The following is a 20,140-nucleotide window of genomic DNA, read 5'->3' as shown; positions in this document are numbered from 1 at the left end:
GTCTACGATCAAATGGATGTAAACGAAATTATTACAGCGTGCTGTATACTACACAACTTTTGCATTGATCTTCGAGACCCTGGATTTACAGACGATAGTCCGATGGAAGGTCGTGGTGCTGCCAATGTAGAAAATGAATCGTCTCAAAATGTAAATGGATGTACTAGAAGAGCAAATAGGTGCTCTCAATGTAAAATTCGGAATGGTGATCGAGCCTTTTTTGGGAGTGTGCCCCATTTCTTAAATTAGACAATAAAATAAAATTCAATGATCAGGTGATGACGTGACAGCTTTTCACTTTCGAATCTACTAAAGGACCAACGTGATTTTATTAAACCAAAGAAAATAAAAAATAAAATATTTCCTTTTCGCTTATCTTAATTTTTTTAAAGTAACTAGTTTAACATGAACCCAATTGACGAACTTTCTTCGACATGATGCAAGAACAACTTTGGATGGAAGATGACGCTGAACATTTCGAAGACGAAGAGCAATATTTCGATGCCTTGGTGGACGAAATTAGTGCAATGGACGAAGAGTACGATTTGGAAGAGCAAATGCTTGAACAAGAGGTAGCCATTGCCGAAGAGCGCGTTGTTGCAGACTTTGCCCGCACCCAAGGCAACCAAGATGTCTTTTCCTTGTTTGAACTTTGGATCAGGGAAACAATTTTACATGCAACCACTCTTGTCAACTATGACATTTTTTATTATATTTTTATAAGCAGCCCTTGGATGATGACCAGAGAAGTCCACAGAAGGGTTGTTAGAACCGAGCGTATGGACACGTATGAAACTTACTGGACAATCAAGCACCCTAACCTGTCAGATGATCGTAACAGCCGCCACAGTTATAGAGCCCATTATCGCGTTAACAAGAGTACCTTTGAGTGGCTCGTCAACCGTTTAAGTAGATGTTCTGCTTATCTTGGATCAATTTTGCGAGGTGGATACTCTGTGGAAGTCCAAGTTGCGTGTGTGCTTTGGAGATTTGCCAACACCCATTTTGGTTATCGCATTGCTGAAACACATCTTGGAGTAACTGCCGGATCGTTCAATAATTTCACAAACAGATTTATTGATGCCATGTTGGAGATTACTCCCGAAATTATAACGTGGCCTATCGACGACAGAGATAGAGCTTTAAACAATGCTCGTGAGTTTTCAGAACTTGGTGGACCTGATGCCACGAGACTTTCTGGTGTACTAGGTGCGATTGATGGCAAGCTGGTCGTCATTCAAAAGCCAGCAATTAACGGAAATGCCTATGTCGATAGAAAGAGCCACGCATCTATGAACTTAATGGCCATATGCGATGCCCGTACTCGGTTTATGTACGTAAAAACTGGGCATTCCGGTAAGTTCGTATGGAAGGATAAAAATGATATAGCAGCTTACCGTTTGTTATTATATTAAGGCAGAAACCATGATGCCCGAGTGTTTACTAGCAGTGTGATCTATCATAAACTTTTGTTTGATGCGGCCAGATGGTGTCCCGCAAACACTTATATTTTGGGAGGTAAACTCATTAATCATACCATAGTGTACAAATTATTAATGATGTGACCTAGATTCGGCTTACCCTTTGCTGCCAAACCTCATTGTTCCATTTCATGGCCGACGTGAAAGCACTGCAGAAGAAAAGATTTTCAATGAAATCTTTTCTAGTTCTCGCATAAAAATAGAACATGCATTTGGTGGACTCACATCCCGGTGGAGATTCCTTTGGAAGCATTTGTATATGCTTAGTGTTGATAGAATGGCCAAAACTATCATATCTTGCTGTGATTTACACAACATTTGTATAAATCAAAATGACATTGAAGAGGCAGTGTTGGATGGAGGATTAGATTTCGAGGGTTTTGTGGAGGCAGATCGCCGAAACCAGTATGAAAACGAGGTGAATTTTGAACCCCCTCTTCCTTTTGATGGTACCAGCGCTACCATCGACGCAGCCGGGATGCGCCGTCTTAAGGCAATGTCTATATTAAGAAGAAACAATATCATGAGGGGAACAGATAGACTTTCATAGTTTTCAAAAGGTTTTAATGAATTAAAAATTTTATTTTATTTAATTAATTATTGTTGTCAGTAGAAGATGAACCATTAAGATTGGTATCACTATCACCTCTTCGAATGGCTGCGAATCTATTCAGGATAGTCTCCATATCAGACATACGTCTACGTCTATGCTCTTCCATGTCAGCCTCTCGTCTACTTCTTGCTTCTTCGAACATAAGGTATCTCTCTCTGGTCTCTTGTCGCCGTCTTGCTTGCATATCTTCCAATGCAATTTGTCGATTACGACTGATACGTTGCAACATGTTATCAACATCGAGAAGTCTTTGTTCTCGATCTTCCCTTTGAGATGCTGCCATGCAATCCATCATCTCTACACCAAGTTGGCGGGCACGTGCCATATGCTCGTCTGACAACTGACGAGCAGCTTCAATAGGATCAGGAGTTGATGAAGACTGCTCACCAGAAGTTCGACTATTTCGCGATGTACGGGTAGATCTTGGTGGAGGTGGTGCAGATGAAGGTGGAGGTGGAGGTGGTGCAGATGAAGGTGGAGGTGGAGGTTGTGCGGATGTATATGGAGGTGGAGGTGGAGGTGGTGCGGATGTATATGGAGGTGGAGGTGTGGATGAAGGTGGTGGTGGAGGTGTTGCGCCTGTTGATGTTGGTGGTGCTGCGGATGCTGATGTAGGTGTTGGTGTTGGTGTTGGTGGTTCGGTTGTTGGTGTTGAGGTTGGTACGGCTGTTGGTGTTGGTGTGGGTGTTGGTGTTGGTGCTGTTGCTGGTGTTGGTGCTGGTGCTGGTGCTGTTGTTGGTGGGGGAGGTGCGGATGCTGATTCAAAAAATGATGGCAATGCAGGTCCTTCGTTGTTGGTAGAATCTCTAGCAGGATATCGATCAGCAAATGCTTTCTGAATTACAAGTTGATCAACTTCTGTAGGTCCCAAGTATGTTGTTTCAGGGCCATCGGATCCAATAGCATTCATCAAATTGTCGTCGTTGAATCGTCTGTAAGACCGAATACCACTCTCTTGCATGTTGATGCTTTCGTAAATCACTTCAGGTTGGATGCTTGGATCATCCTGAGTAATCTTAGCAATTTCCTCGTAGTACGGCATGTTTGGAACAGTTCCACCAACTCCGGTTTCTCTTGCTGCATTTCTTACTCTGGTAAAACGCTGCTTCATGTCTGCCCACTTTCTTTGCATGCTTGTCTCACTAAAGTTTGTCAAGAAAGCCGTGATTACATCGTTGGTAGCATTCTCAGCTAACTTTTCCTTCAGCAAAGCAGCCGAATGTACCCAGATAAGCTGCTTTAAAGCAGTATCGCTTCTTCTCAGCAAGTAGCTGTAGGTACCAGCCATAATTTCGAGGAGGATACAGATAGCTACATCAGGCCATACATTGTAGGACCGTGAAGATAATTGTTCGGGCTCATCGTCATCATCAACGTTGGCGTTACTGTCAGCTTCGGTGTTGCCGTTGTTAACAGGAATGGTGTTTTGCTGAACGGTAGGATCGACAACAAACACAAAAGTGCCAGCGCGTCTGCCACGTCCACGTCTGCCTCCACGTCCATTTCCACGACCGCGTCCACGACCACGTACGTTGTTGGGGGCATTGTTATTAGCTTCGGTATTGTTCATAGTAAGGTAAGTGATAAAATGTATTTGACAAATTAAAGGGAAAGAAAAATAAAAATAAAAAAACACTGGATTTAAAGAAGTTCGTTATTTTATCATTTCCTTTTCAAGTAAACTATTTTGAAAACAAGATCACTTTGATCATGTTTTTATTTGATTCCTTATATGTATATGTATTATTTTGCCCAAATTTAGCTCTACATTTCAGAGACTTTTTTCACTATTTTTGTATAAAAAATGGGCTATTTATTTTCGGTTTCCGATCTTGAGAGCACCTTATGTCAGATAAAGATTTATATTTTGGGATTTGTATTATCTGCTAATTATGGTTTAGTTGTGGATCATAGGAAAGTGAGTACAGTAGTCGCTCGATTTAAGGGTGACCAAAAATTTCGGAAATCTCACCCTTAAATAGAAAATACCCTTAAATCGAAAAGCGTGACTATTTCAAACAGAAGTCACTACGCCATTTTTAACCGTGAAACATGATCATTACTGCGAAATATTTATTTTTATTCGGACATTCAATAAATTTGATCAAAAAGTTAGAAAAAAGTCAAAAATACACTGTCAAATCGTTCGATTTAAGGGTATGGGGAATTGGAATCTCACCCTTAAATAGAATAGTGGTTTAGTGGTGTTAATGCTGGAGACGGAAGCTGTTTTTCCAAAATCCACCCTTAAATAGAAAATACCGTTAAATCGAATACCCTTAAATCGAGCGACTACTGTGATATCTTGGATTGGCCACCAATTACTTCAGGTAAACAGTTGGCATCATTCCTCCGATCGACAAACTACTTTCGATCGCATATTCCTAATTAAAGTTTCCTATCCGCTTGTCATGATAACTTGAAGAATAAGCCTAATTTGAAAGAACTTTGGTCTAAAGAGCATGATGATGCTGCGAAAAAGTTAAAATTAGCGTTAGTATCTTCAGCAGTGTTCAGTGTTCCAGATCCTGATTACCCTTTCTGTGTTGTAACTGATAGTTCAGCATATGGTTATGGTGCGGCACTTTACCAAGTCATTAATAAAGAGGTCAAGTACATCGGGTTCATAGCTAGAACCATTAGCGATGTAAAAAGACGTTGGGGAAGTTTTCGCAGAGAATTAGCTGCAGTCGTATTCGCCTTTACCAAATTCAAACAATGGTTGAGAGATACAAAGTTCCACTTATTTGTTGATAATAAGAGTATTCTATATATTCATTCGAAAGAGAAGGTTAATTTAGCAGTTGAGAACTGGTATGATTCAATTTACGAAATGGACTTTGTTATTACCTTTTGTGCTGGTATCAAAAATATTTTAGCAGATAAGCTTTCAAGATTATTTATTCCTCATGATGATGAGAAAAAAAATAGTAAAGTAATCTTTAAAAAATTTAAACATGCCAAAACAAGCGATGAGAAGAAGAATACACAGAAAGAATTAGCACTCTTGTCTGAGCTGAAACATATCAATGAGAATGAGGGAGAACCGTCACGTAATTTATCTGCACCCCATTTGTCTAACTCAGAAAACAGTCGGACAAATTTATTGAAAAATTTAATGTGCTGTCATAAAATGACGCCTGCAAAAAAACTCCCATACATTATGACTAAAAATGCCGCCTGCTTGTATTTTCGCCCTGATCCATCTATATTCCGGAGATTAAATATTAATACCCTTAAAAAAAAAATTTTTTTTACTGGGAAATTTTCGTTCAGGGCTCCACCGGGCCTTGTCCGCTGGTAACTCTCCGCCTGAACGGCTGAAGCTCCCAGCGGCTTTTGAGGGGATCCTTTACTTCCGCTTGGGGTCTTTACCCTTTCCCCGCATTGAATATATCGCTGGCTTAGGTAAAAAATCAAATGGTCTAAAATACAATACCGTAACTTAAGTTGTTGAAAATTATATTGCTCTCTTATGCTTTAACTTCGATACTCTTAAAAAATAAATATACCAACACCATATGTTAACAAAACACTTTTTTAAATGATAATTGTCAATTTTTATTGGAAGCCCTCAATTTTTTTTTTTAAAAAAAAAAAAAAAAAAAAAAAAAAAAAAAAAAAAAAAAAAAAAAAAAAAACTTTGTTATTTCATTCAGTTCTAAATTTAAAATGTCAACAATTTCCTATTCAGAGATGGTTCGTAGGGAGAAAGCAATTATTTTGGAAGCAATGCAGGAATCTACAAATCGTTTGAAAGAATGCTTTCCAAATGTTACTGACGAAAAGATTGGGAATGATCTCGCCAGACGAGTTCAAAGTGGTTTGCTCAGTTTCAAGGTAAAGCCTAGACGGTTTCAACCCTACTATGTGTACCTGCGTAAATATAAGAGTAGGTTTTTGTTACTTGAAAAATTTACATAGTAATTTTAACCGATCTTTATAAGGTAAAGGTGCTATTGCTGCAGCTAAGGATTATAAACAGATGACCGCAGAAGAGAGGGAGCGTTGGAATTCTTATTATGAACAATCCGAACAATTGTTGACTCCTACGGTGCAACGAAGTTTGGGTTATCGCTTCCGTACTAGAACGGATTACAGTAACTTTCACAGGTTAAAAGCTTTACTGGAAAAGATCGGCCGGGAATCAGAAGCCCATGTAGTTTGTGCGGTTGTGAGAAAGGTAGTTGGGTACAACCGTGCCCATTACGTGATCTCGGGGACCGGTAAGTTGATGGGATTTTAAAAACTTGTGGCATTACTGTACTCATTCTTTTATAGAAGCTGGTGAGGGTTTTTTGCAGGAGTACGAAGATAGGAATGGAGGTTCTCTCAGCTCCAACCTTGAGTATTTTGCTGAGAGACACAAGAGTGTTGAGGAAGGACAAGGTAAAGATGTAGTTAAAGACGTTGCAAATTCTTCATACCAGTTATTCAAATTTAGTGAAAGGTCCTTCGTATAAAGTGACCGAAAACCCCCCGGCTATTAAGCAAAAGAGGGTGACAACGTCAAAGCATGACATGCAAAGGCAGGATTTGAGGGAGGCTATTCTTCTCTTGATCAGTATGTTAAACATTGTAGGTACATCGATCATTATTTAACAGTTGCTTTTTAATAGACGAGACAAGGGCAGGTATCACTGATATAGAGGTAAAAGAAGTTCAGTGGTCCTCCTTTAAAGAAGTTGAACGAGACGCCGAACATGTCGTTCTCAGACATGTCGGCTTGGGAATCTCTATCAGGAAATGGCCAGCGCATCTCCAATTTAGACGAGAGTTGCCAAGTAAAAACATTCCCGAGGTAATTGATGCCATTAAGAATGGCCACTTTATTTTTTCATTAGAATAATAAAATCATTAAAAAAATGGCCAAACAAATAACTTGTTTAAATATGAAAGTGGTTTGGGATCGATATGATCTTAATTTCCAAAGTATTATCCCAAGATCAATTTTGTCATCTGTCGAATTGGGAACGTAACTTAATTATCTTTTTCAATTTTAGGTTCATCATTCCTTATCAGAAAAGTACATTTCTAAACGCATGCTTTTAATTATTTAACATTCATGAAACTAATTAAGATTGGCTTGATTGACACACATGTAAACAATTAGAGTAGCAATGGTTGATGCAAATTATGAAAGACGATAATTATTTTGTAGTAATTGAGACTTTATTTGCATTAAAAATATCTACAAGATGCATGCTACTTACCTTAACCCAGAACATTTTAAACGTAGTAACAACATCAACAGATGAATTTGCACTAGTATCATCTTCATAAAATCATAAACATCTAAACCGAAATAACATGCTCCGTATACGTTTAATGCGCATTCTAACAACGAAAAGTCAATAGTACTAATCCCGTTTTTTGATATTAAGGGCAGTAGACCGGAAAAAATTTGACAATAGTTCTCCCTTGTTTTGTGATAATAGAGGCAGTAGACCGGAAAAAATTTGGCCATAGTTCTCCCTTGTTTTTTGATAATAAGGGCAGTAGACCGGAAAAAATTTGGCAATAGTTCTCCCTTGTTTTTTGATAATAAAGGCAGTAGACCGGAAACAATTTGGCAATAGTTCTCCCTTGTTTTTTTGATAATAAAGGCAGTAGACCGGAAAAAAATTGACAAAAGTTCTTTTTTTTTTCATTAAGATGTAAGTCTTGAGAATGAAGACAGTGGAGCATATTCAGTCAGACTCAAGTTGAGTAAAATATAGGCGACAGGGTTAATAAGCTAACTTGACAGAGACAACTATAGAAAAGATAATAAACGATCAGTAACTTCATCTTTGGTTTTGTTTAATGAGCAGCTTCCTTACCATGTATTAGTGGTGGATATTAAAGGATTTAAACAACACCTAGTGCTTAAATTAAACCACAAACAAACTAAACCAGCTATATAATTTATGTTAATAAATCGTATGGGTGAAATCTATAATATTAATTACCCATTATACAGTCGTTCTAAGCTATGTTATAAGCAGCAGCAGTTGGATAGAGCATAGAAACGCCTTCAGATGTTCAGATTAGCAGTTTCATAATGAGGAAATAAAAAGTGATGAGAAAGTGAAAGAAAAATTTTATTGCTGGGGTACGGGTGACCCCATCATTGTATCGCGTAATCACCAAATTATTTAATTGGCTCATTTAATTGCGCGTCATTGTGGAATGATTTGATTGGGTTTTGAGGAAAATTTTTTTTTTTATGACGGCTGATTAAAAAGATCTTCCGATGCTTGTGGAACTTTGGCGGAATATCCGGAGGTTTGGCCGCTTCTGCAAGCATCACACTTAGGGACTATAGGATATTATAGTCAAACACCTGTAAAATTAAAAAAACTTGGTTTTTTGTATAGATATGTTCTTCTAAGTAAATCATAAAGGTTTATGCAACTCTCAATCTTGTAACTAGTATAGTTCGTGTTTTAATAGCATTTTAAACTGACAAAAAATATGCATAATTTGATGGAAAAGGATTGATTTTATCGAAACTTGATATCATAAATCATTTTTGGAGACTTGAAAAAGTATTGCGGTAATTTAGGAGTATATTTTATAACTTTTTGGGATATTAAATCCGTTGTATCTTATGTTAATCATGTCAAATGTGGTATATTTTGACGCTGATTACATGTCAGGAACCTTTGAATCCCTTTATCTTGTCGAAAAATTATCGTATCATCTGAGCATTATTACCATTCGATTTGAAATAAAAAATTACATTAGAAACATCAATTCAATCAAATTTGCAGCTATGAAAATTTGGTTTTAATATTTTTATTCAATATTATTGTAAAAAGTCATTTGCACATTTGTTAAAATAAAGGTGGTTTCTTTAAAATATTTTATATAGTCATATTTTTTTTTTTAAAACATCATTTTATAATAGTAAAAAGTGTTCTCTTTTGAATGGCGTAACTATAATAATGTATTAATTTGCTACATTTCAAACAATATCATTCAAAAGTATCTTTTATCGTCTTTACACTGCTTAAAATCTAAAAACTTTGAATATTCATAAGCTACGAACATACACAGGAGTTTTTGATAATAATACTGTGATGTATATACTTTTTTTTGTATGTTTTATTATGAAGGAGAGTCTCGTAACATGTTGGCGAGGAAATAAATTGTTTTTATTGTTCAAGATGTTTGCATAAAGGCTGATGCTGATTGGCCCGCAAAGCACTTTTAAAATTTATAATTCTCCCCCCACCATGCGTAAATAAATTATATTTTCCCTCCCCCCATTTTCCAAATGGGGAAGAAATAGAAAGTGTCCCCTTTTTTTTTTTTTTTTTTTTTTTTGAGATGAAAAATAATATATTGGTGTTTATTGTGAAATATGTATATGTTTATGATAATTTATAAATATGTTGATGTCAAAGAAAGAATAATAATAATAATAATAATAAAAAAAAGTAAAGAATAAAAAAGAAAGAAAGAAGCCAAAGAAAAGAAAAGATAATGAAAAACAAAGATATTAACTCTCGGGCACTTAAAACATATACCTATTCCGAATCTGAATCAGAAACTTCAGCAGCATTGATCAAGAGTTCAACAACTTCTTCTTCATTGTCCTCAGGATCAACGTCGCTATCAGATAACTGATTCTCTACAGAAACGGATAAAGTATAATCAGCTTCAGCATTGGGTCGTGGACTAATTAAGGTTTTTAGTTCACCATTAATTTTCGAGGACCATGCCTCAGCCAAACACAGTTCTCTCTTGAGCATAGATTGTTTACCACTGAGTTGACCATATTCAGATGAATTATGATCAGTACAGTTGTTCAACAGGCCTTCTACAACTCGAACCGCGTTTTCAAGTGCAGCCGTTTTTTTAGAGCCATAGGATATCACCCTAGTTATCTCGCCCTAGAACTTCTATTAGAATAATTGTTTATAAAACGATGCGAGTGATACATACTTCCAAAATATCCCTTTCTTCTCTTGCTCGATCAAGCCTATGAAAATCGCAGATGCTGGTGGGGAGGCTAAGGCCGATCTGTTTCTGCATGTAGACATAGACAAGATCGCCGTCGGAAATATTTTTGATAATATTTTTGTAATCGAGGTGTTGATCCTTTTTACGGGCACCTATGTGACAATGTAATACGCGTTATGTTAACCAAAAAAAAAAACAAAAAAAAAGCAAAAAGAGAAATATAATATAGTTACGTACCAAGATACTTGTTATATGCTTGAACGAGCTTTTGCAAATGCTTGCGTTCTCGTTTTAAGTCGGCGAACTTTGCTTTGATGTTGGCCTGTCCGACTACATGTATTACTAGTGTTAGTTTTTACATACCAATCTAATACACATATTACATACTTTTGCCGATTTTAAGATACCGAAGTCTGAAATGGATTCCTTGTGCGGTAGTGGAAATAAATTGAAGCAATCTATCCTCTACAGATGCAAAGTCCTTCTGATCATAATCTTCGAACAATGGATCTGCAAAGGTTGTAGGACGACAATCTACTCTATTCAACACTTGCTCTAAATACTCCATTTCTTCCAACGTTTTCTTAATCTCGTATCGGATAGCGTTAATCGCGGTAGAGTTCACAGCAGCTGCAATACGTGTTCTACAGAGAAAAAAAAGTCAGGCTAACATCAAATTTGTCAAAATGCTTGTTTCAGCTTACATCAGGAAGACATAAGTGTAAGATATAAAAGTATATCTGTCTAAATCTTCTTGGGAATTCCGTCTGACATCAGCTTCGTCCACCGACTCCCCTTGGACGAAGGTCGAGACAGGAACATATGGTGTTGTCAAGCCATCGTCCCTGCTCATTCTCTCCTTTGAATCTATAATCTTCTCGACAACCAGCTTCCACTTCGACTTCAGCTCCTTCAGTGACACCTTTGACATTTCAACCTCCAAGTCCTCAATCAATTTTTCATTCGCCAACCACTTGCGCCTTAAATAACCACCTTACATAAGAAAGTAATTAGTAGACAAAATTAAAATAGAAACGCTTTTCCCCTGATTACCCATATTATTCATCTTCTTCAACGCATGGTATCGCACACCGTCGGTTAAGGTCAACTTTCTGGTTGCAGCAGCCATATTTCTAGTTAGTTTGACATAACCAGAAAGGTAAGACCAAAACCGTTCCATACCTTCGCCATCCGTCAACCCAAAGCCAGGAATGAACCTAGGATTAAACTTCACTTGGCAACTGAATATATGACCATATGCATGGAACACCGTGACCGCATAGCGAGAAACGCCCTTCATACTTGGAAAACGATACTATAAAAAAAAATAAGTCAGATCATATTATTTAAAGTCTAACAAATTATAACTTTTACCTCGGCAGAAGGGCGAATCTGGCAAGCTAAGTCATACATGATGTCCAAGGGGAGGTCCTTAGTAGCACTATTGTTCAATACATGTTCAATAGATGCCAATGCATACTTGAACCTAAATTTGGAAATATTAGCATTGACGAATTATAGATGTAGTTGGTTTTCTTATTTACCCCTCGCCCTTGTCAATATCAAACAAGCAGGTAGGAATACCGTGTCTAGCACAGCCGGCGGCAAATACACCATTGACATCAATGGCTCTACTCTTCACAGCCTTATCTTCAGCTGCATGAAGCTTCTCAGGCTCAACAACACCGTCAACACCAGCATCAGCCTTAGCCTTAGCTTTACCCTTTGATTTGGATTTAGCCTTAGCCTTAGCCTTAGCCTTCGTCTTAGCTCCAGCACCGGCGCCAGCGCCAGCACCATCATCGCTATCATCACCATCTTTACCATCACCATCACCGACATACTGGAGTTCAGCATTCTAGAGTAATTTAAACATTTCAAAAAAAAACAGATTAATTATATTCATCAAATATTCATCAAGAAAATAAAAACAAGATCTTACACAATCACTGACAGGGCGATCATCCTTCAGGAACTTCTCCACATCCTTCGCTTTACCCCAAAGCTCGTCAACTTGATCCACCAAAAAAGGCTCAGGTGAGTTATGAGCACAATTATGGCGCTTCTGGGAAAAGTTTCCATCCATTGTTATCATTGTTCGCTCGGAACCCTAAATCATAGGATTAAAAATTGATATGTGGTGCCATTTTATAATAATCTTACTAAACAAACAACGCAGGAAGGTGCCAACGTGATCCCATCCAAAGACTGTGCGAACTCCTCCTCAAGTGTTCTCTCGATAGACAGCAATAATCTACAGTAAATGAGATAACACTTGTTCAACACATCTTGACCAAGTGACAGCAACTGTAAAAACATGTGTGTAAGCAATCAAATAATGTAAATACAGTCCATGATTTAGTCTTACCTCCTCACCAGAGTCACTAGCGGCTCTTCTTGAATTCTGCAAATTCATCCACTCGACCCAGGACGTGACTGAATCCTGGCCGATTACCTTACGGTCGTGAATGGCTTGCAAGAAACCAAAGTGTACAGCACACTTTGGTTGTCTAATGCTGGCAGGCATGAATTGCAAGAGCATTAAAGTTTTCCAAAGAGGCTTGCAATCGCACTCTTGGAATTTCACCGTGACATGGCCTACATTAAGATGTTTCTTAGTAAAAGTACACTTTCAAATCGGTCAGAAAAACTTACGGTGAAAGAAGTATAATTTCACTTCCCGAAATTTTACTTCGTGGTGTTCGCAAAGAACAGCAGGTGCCTCAACCTCAACAGCTTCAGCTTTGGGGAATCCTCCCTGCATCGACTCAAAAAAGGCAGCCTTAACACCTTCAAGGTTCTCCTTCCAGTCATTGGCCAGTTGCGTAGGCTTCATCTGACGCTTCTCCCGAGCAGCCTTTTTGGCAGCTTTTTCTTTTGCTGCAGCCTCCTCCTCATTGGCAAGAATTTCTTCCTCTGTCAACACAGGCTCATCGTAAAAATTGTTGTCATTTAAGTCGAAGTAGTTGTCCCAATCGTTAAGAGCATCTTGTTGAGGCAAAGCCTCATTTTGTTGCGACAAATCCTCAACGGGATTTTGGCGAGGCTTCTTGGGAGCCCGATATGATTCGAAATTAGAAAAGTCCAAATCATCCAGTTCGAATTTATTGTAATCAACAACAGGAACAAAGTCGCGCTTATCAATAAACTCGTCCTCAGGTACGGGCTTAAACAATTCGGATGTGAACTTGAAAGGTTTTTGCGTGTTGTCTGGCATTTGGTAAGAAAATAATTAAATTTGTTAAAAGAAACAGCAAATGAAAATGAATAATTAAAAGAAACAGCAAATGAATAATTGAATAAACAATTCTGTAAATTAGAGTTCCGAATTAGAATTGTGCAGTATAAAAAAATTTTTTTTAAGGGTATTAATATTTAATCTCCGGAATATAGATGGATCAGGGCGAAAATACAAGCAGGCGGCATTTTTAGTCATAATGTATGGGAGTTTTTTTGCAGGCGTCATTTTATGACAGCACATTAAATTTTTCAATAAATTTGTCCGACTGTTTTCTGAGTTAGACGATTGGGGTGTTTATCTGATGCTGTACCTTATATATAGTACAAAACGATACAGATCTGATTTTACAGGCTATTACTAGAAGCGCTAGTAAGAATAGAGCCGATAATGACTTGAGTAGTATTCCAGTAGTAAACCGCAAGGTGAATAAGGTCACTAAAGCGAAACTTCAGCGAGTAGTTGACACTATCCAGGAACAGAATAACGTCAATGAAGGGTTACTCAAAAAATTCATACAAAAGGAAATTTTAGCTAGTGATTTTATTATTTTAGAATCTTCTGAGGAAAGAGAATTAAGACCCATTTAGTAGCGCATTATGGCCTGACAGCAATAGAAAAGTTCATTCAGAATCATAACATGAATTAGCCAGGTCTAAAAAAAGATATCTTAAGAACTGTAGCATCGTGTAAAAGATGTAGGTTATTTAATAGTAGTCAAACAGTATACTACCCACCTACGAGTATCTTGCCCGATGGCGTGATGGATCATGTAGTCATGGATCTAGGAACGCGTAATATAACTTCACCTAGAGAAAATAATTTTATCCTTGTGATGGTACATTTATTCTCTCGATTTGTCATGTTAAGTGCTATACCTGATAAGCGTGCAACTACCATTGCGAAGCAACTTGTTCAGAACGTTTCTATTCTTGGATATCACAGCCGCGGACTCGGTAGTGGAATTCCGCGCACGTTGCGGAAAGACGCAACATGGTGGATTAAATACGCAACCATCGGAATATAAGTTTTTTATTTAAATTTTTTTTCTTTTACAAGCATTGCCAAATAACACATTGCCAATTAACACATCAGATTGAATAAAATAGTAATCACTCCATTAGATAAATTGTTGAAGAGAGTTTAATTACAGTAAAACTTGTCTACGCAAAACAGAGAAAGATACGACCAACTTACAAATCAGCTAAAGAACCAGCAGGAAGATGATTAACCTTGTCAGTATATTTAATGTACGGCCAAACAAGCTTGAAAAGTTAGCGGAATCGGAATACGGTACAAGACCAACCACTTGGAGAATGTCTGTAATAAAAATAGCAGCGTACTTCTTGTATCTGTTACCCCTGGAATCCCGAGCAACTGTCACAATACTGTGAGCGTCGAATTGCTGCTGCCTCATTACTTCAACGATAGCCAAAAATATTTCTTCACCTTCTTGCTTGTGTGTAAAGTAGCAGTGAGCCACACCGACAAACCAAATGGAAATAGATCTAAATTTTATGCTGTAAGTACCAATAAAGTTTGTCAAATGTCTTTTACTTACCTGTGACCAGTACGTTTGGGAGCCTTAAACAGGACAATATTATTTGCTCTTGTCTTTAAGTTTTTCAAGGTTATGTCCATAATCGAAGAAAATACCAAGTCATCGTTCCAAGCAAGACTTGAAATCAAAATGGATGACGAGGTCAATTGCTCGATTTCATCCCTAATCTTATAATCATAATATGATATCAATGCATCAATCACCTTCAATCTCGGGACACCAAAACATATTTCTTCCGAATCCGATCCAAGCAAAGTTTGAGGTACAAACGGACACCAGACTTGAGCACCAGAGGAATGCGAACAGTAGGTGTCTGGACAATCCGTAGATTCTGGAAATTAAATAGACTGCAGACGTCTAACCGCCATCTTGTTATAATTAGCCTGGTGACGAAGGACGTTCGAAGCATTTGCCCCTATAAGATGCGTGGACTTGATCAAGATGGTGAGCTTTTTAATTGTCCGCTCCATTGGTTGGCAAGAGTACCATTTTAATGGCCCCATCTGTTCAACCAAATACGGCCGATGCATCAAATAATGGTTATTTGCTGTGAACACTCGCGCATTGATACGACTTGCAACAATCGCTCGATTCAAAAACGTATGCCAACTACTAAAACATCTAAATGTTTGCGTTAATGTCTAATTTTTAATAACTAGTCTCTGATTGTCATGTTACCCCTTCATTTTTGCAATGTCCCTACGAGAAATGCGCCACTGCAAAGCAATGGAACATCCCTCCACCAATTCCATCAACGCACATTTGGTTTCATTGTTCTGGACCAATGGAAGTACAATGGTCGGGGCAATGTACAAGAGAAAGTCTAAATAATCGACAACTCTTCCGATACCTACATCGCCATCCCAAGTTCCCTCAAAAGCTGATGGTATGTAAGCCCTGCTCTGCTTCACCTTTTCGTCAATCTTTTGGATAATAGTGTCATCACGTGCATTCAAACCAAAGGTATATAGTGCATCTTGAGTGATGAATTCACGGAACTTTTTGTTTTTCTTGGGATCCAAAAGAGTATACACCAAAGTACCAAGCTCTCTACCAATCAAATGCATCTCGTCACCAAGAAAAAAAAATGTACCGGTGAAGGTGGAAAGAGAGCTAATAACAGGATCAACACCAAGCATATCGAATCCCTAATTCATACTGCGTTTAGTATCTTAAAAATATTGGTGCACACTTTGAATAATTTACCGCATCGCCGTTGACTAATTCGTCTTTGGTTCTCATGTCACCTGCATCCAAGAAGTACATACCGTAACGGCAACCTTCAGGATGTCTGCCAGCATTTTTGCAAATTCTGCAGCCATATTTGCTCGTGTGTCCACGATGATTCATTAAGTCAGCAATTCCTGGAATATCACCAGTCATTCCGAGGAAGAATACTTTACTTTCGTGGACGATTTCATTGTTTTATTCAACGACGAATCGTCTTGCAAACAACGAATTGATTTCCTCGATGATTGGCGTCAAAAAACTCATCAAATACTTGGGCTTTTTTGGGCCAGGTGAAATAGCCAGTGGAATCATCATCGACTTCTTTGCTCTAACAACGAAAAGGTAAGTTTGATTAAGACAACATATACAAGTAAATTTAATTTCTAAACCTTTTAGAAGCAGGAATGCTCATCACCATGCAATGGACTAACGTTTGAGAGCTGCCAGGTTTGGATTTGTTGGAAAACCCATCAACGTAAAGAACAAGGCAGATGTCTTTGCGTGTGAGCAAATTTTGACGAAGAAATGCTTTGGACACCGAACCGGAAAACATGTCAATGTAGACGCCATCTTTATCATACTCGCTGAATTGGCTTGCGTACTTGAAGTCTTCATGGATTTCGTCGTCGACCAGTAGTTCCGCAAGTGAAGCCCCGACAGAAGACATAGCCACGGTTTGAAAGGCTTTTGGAGGTGAAATGTCGCCCGCACGGGTTGATTCCTCAGCTTCATTTTGGTTTTTGTATCGCCACCACAAGCAGGGTTGATACAATGTGATTGCTGCACGTTATCATCAAAAAGAAAACATCCTTCGCGACACACATCATACATTTTCACAGAATCAATGCTGCCTTTATCAAGTAATCTATGAATAGCCTCTGGAGAAGAAAGTAATCCGCCCAAGTCTAAATTGCAATTAGTATGAAAGGAAGTCTGTGAGTCAATATTTAATTTACCTGAGACAGCAACAGGATCAATGTAGGAAAGAAGGTTTCCATTGACATGCTTTACGACATTACGCTGGACCTATCCTGAAACACCGTTATGGTCAAGAAGCTTAATTAAGCCAATGCCAAACTTTTGGATTATGTTCCAGTTGTAATTGTGGTCAAAGTGCTTGTATCTGATCGCATCTTCGAACATGAAAGCGTCATAGCGTGCTAGTTATTGTAGCAATGCATTGTAAGTTAGAAATATGTTACTATAATTTTAATTATTATTACCTGCAGCTTCTTCCATTACAGTATCATCGTCCGCATACTGCTCAGCAAGATTTTGGACGGAAGTAAGCTCTTTTTCAGCATCATCTTGTGTATTGGTATTGTGATAGTTGCGAGAATAGATTTTAAAAGAGAAAAAACAATAAAATACTTTGAGACTGCTTATAAGTTTTATTAAGAGTAAAGTAGATTAAAAGATTCAGAGGGTTCTATTCTAACTATCAGTTTGTATATTTATATATGTTAAGAGAAATCGGATTATGAATTTAGTTTGATGGATAAGTTACACAGCACTAAAATAGTGCTTGTAGTTGGATATGATATAATGTACAAGAAATTAGTTCGTGTTGTGATGTAATAACGTATGGGGTGATGAAATGAGATTTAATTTTAATATTGTTTTATGATGTGATTAGTAACAACAGTAGGTGGATCACCACAGGTATTGATACTGTTCATTCCACTTCTTACTGCAAACAAATGGGGTTTTACTCTTCGTTGATGCTCGACCATTCGAGCATGGTTTTCAAAAAGACTATCGCAATAGCTGCATGTAAAGTTACGCGATGAAATCATGGATGTTGTGTTTTAAGGTAAAGTAAAATTATAAAAAGACTATAGGAGTAGTTTGAGACTGTTTATAAGATTGTCCTTTATTAATAAATGAAATGTACGAGTATTTATATAAAAGACTGTCTGCTGTGTTCATATCTCTAGTGCTATCTTGAAGTTATCATTGATTAACCAAAAATGTATACGATTATTACATAGTCACTAATTTAGTCTTGTTCTAATAAATGTTAAGTCTTCTTAACTCTCTTTGCTTTAAACTAAATTTTAAGTATTTCTCAGACGCACTAAATTAGACTTGTGATGTAATATCCTTATAGTTCTTACTATGACATTTATTGTTAAGCTTATATCACAAATGGTATCAGCATGGATAAACCTTTGTTAGCTCTAATATGGCTATAGCCTTGCTAGGTCACCACAATGGAATTAAATTGAGGGAAGTGTTAAAGAAAGATGCCGTAATCTAATCCCAACATAAAGTATTTAACGCAGTTGCATTAACCACTAGATCCAATTTTGAATCACAGACAGCTGTCATTACGTATTGCAAGTAGTGCTAATTTTTTTTATATAGTAGCATGGATTATATCATGGATATGATGTAAAAACCATGACGTGCAAGAATATGGAGAATATATATATAGCGCGTTTTTTCTGAATAAGCGGTTTTTATCAATCTACATCATAAATAATTTGAAAATGCCCGCATATAACAGAAATGACATGGTTCGTACCATCATCGAACTTCAAAAGCTAGTATTTGATTTGCAAACCGAAATCCGATCCAACCACTCCCAGGTAAACGATCGTCTTGACGCCATGGAAGAACGGTTGATTGGAGGGAGCGTGACTGACATGACACCGAGAAAAGGTAATCATAACATGGCATTGGTATACCTTGACATACAACTAACACGTTTTTATAACAGTAGATCAGATGACCGAGCAATCGGCTGTCAGAAGTATCGCTCGTTTTCCAGGAGGTAAAAAGCCTGAGACTGGGATTGTAACCGAAAAGGGTAAACCTGGTAGGATTAGTGACAGAGAGGCGCTCTGGGAGTTCTTGTTGTGTGTTCGACCTGATTTATGTCATACACCTGAGGAAAGTCAAGAAGAAATTGAAATGAAGAATGTGGAATTGAAACCCTTGTATGGTGTATTAAGAGATTATGCTAAATCATGCATCACACAATTGAAGGCAGAGGTCCAGTCAGACCCAGTTCTTAGCATAAAGACATGGGATATTCTTCCCGTGAGCTCAAGATGAAGTATATCCTTGCTTTGGAAGCGCTGGCCAGAAGAGGTAAGATAGGTTTGGATCAATGCTTGGATCACTGGGGAGCTGAAAGACTGCTAGCTAGTGTTGCTCACAACCCATTGGGAGATAAGGTACGTACATTATAAAAAAAGGAAGTTCGTTGATTGTTAAGCAACTAATGCAATTTTTGTTTTGCAGAGAGTGTCGAAAAAGAAGTCAAGCTCTTTGTCCGATGATGAAGAGATCATCCCTCCTGGTCTCGGACTAGAGCAACTAGAGAGTTTCTCTATACCCAATGAAGAGCAGCCTGGTAGAGAAAATGATGATGTGTCTTTGGAAAAAGATACTGCATTAGCCAGACGTGGTCGCAAAAGAAGGATTGTCAATAATTAAAGAATCTTTTAGGCTAAGTCGCACTTTTAATAATTCCATATAAATTAAAAAACTTGCGGATGACAATTTTTCTGCCTTTCTTTCCTGTTTGTATTCTTTTTTTTTGTATATTTTGTAAGTACTGTCCTTCATGTAGTAGTAGACAATACTAAAATATATACCGTAAATAAATGTAGCGTACAAAACGCCAATATTGATTATTTCTGTATATTTTAAATTGTCTAAGATTTATGTGTACATATCCGCCATATGCTGAAGGTAATAGTCATCTGAATATCCAATACGTCTTCTCTAATAAATTGTATAATAATAGATTGTATTGATTAGTCTCTGGGCTATAAGGGCGTATTGAGGTAGTAAATGTTTTTTTGATATAAAATTCTTCTCTTGGGCCGTAAAAAAGTTTTTTTAGGCTGTAAAATTTTGCTTTTAAGCTATAAAATATTTTTAGGCTGCAGTTTTTTTTCGTTTAGGCTGATAAAACTGTTTATGTCGATATGCTGCTACATCTCTCGAGGGCTCGCGAATGTTATCTGTATACATGGCTGGATGTTTGGTTAGTGTTATATCAACTGGGCCCGTCAATAGTAAGTGCAAAGGATATTATGAATGTAAGTGGGCCC

General features: G+C 37.6%; 3 protein-coding genes across 3 annotated transcripts; 1 reads left to right on the top strand and 2 right to left on the bottom strand.

Moving 5' to 3' along the window:
• Positions 1-2,062: 2,062 nt before the first annotated feature.
• On the bottom strand, positions 2,063-3,664 carry EV154DRAFT_594953 (uncharacterized protein; the record flags this gene model as incomplete). Its single annotated transcript, XM_051606987.1, has 1 exon — positions 2,063-3,664. One exon carries the CDS (start codon positions 3,662-3,664, stop codon positions 2,075-2,077), a length of 1,590 nt encoding a protein of 529 aa, XP_051454363.1. The 3' UTR covers positions 2,063-2,074.
• A 2,089-nt stretch (positions 3,665-5,753) lies between these two features.
• On the top strand, positions 5,754-6,843 carry EV154DRAFT_519355 (uncharacterized protein). Its single transcript, XM_051602720.1, has 4 exons — positions 5,754-5,986; positions 6,042-6,320; positions 6,376-6,483; positions 6,545-6,843. The coding sequence occupies exons 1-4, from the start codon at positions 5,767-5,769 to the stop codon at positions 6,694-6,696; spliced, it is 759 nt and encodes a 252-aa protein (XP_051454362.1). The 5' UTR covers positions 5,754-5,766; the 3' UTR covers positions 6,697-6,843.
• Positions 6,844-11,791: 4,948 nt separating this feature from the next.
• On the bottom strand, positions 11,792-13,363 carry EV154DRAFT_519348 (uncharacterized protein). Its single transcript, XM_051602719.1, has 5 exons — positions 13,345-13,363; positions 12,700-13,322; positions 12,413-12,642; positions 11,987-12,351; positions 11,792-11,902 (listed from the first exon to the last, which is right to left on the bottom strand). The coding sequence occupies exons 2-4, from the start codon at positions 12,878-12,880 to the stop codon at positions 12,193-12,195; spliced, it is 570 nt and encodes a 189-aa protein (XP_051454361.1). The 5' UTR covers positions 12,881-13,322; positions 13,345-13,363; the 3' UTR covers positions 11,792-11,902; positions 11,987-12,192.
• Between the last annotated feature and the right edge of the window lie 6,777 nt (positions 13,364-20,140).

This window comes from Mucor mucedo (genome assembly GCF_025094135.1).
Source record: "Mucor mucedo strain NRRL 3635 chromosome Unknown EV154scaffold_95, whole genome shotgun sequence".
Classification (NCBI taxonomy): Eukaryota; Fungi; Mucoromycota; class Mucoromycetes; order Mucorales; family Mucoraceae; genus Mucor; species Mucor mucedo.
This window is presented reverse-complemented; position numbering and strand designations above follow the sequence as displayed.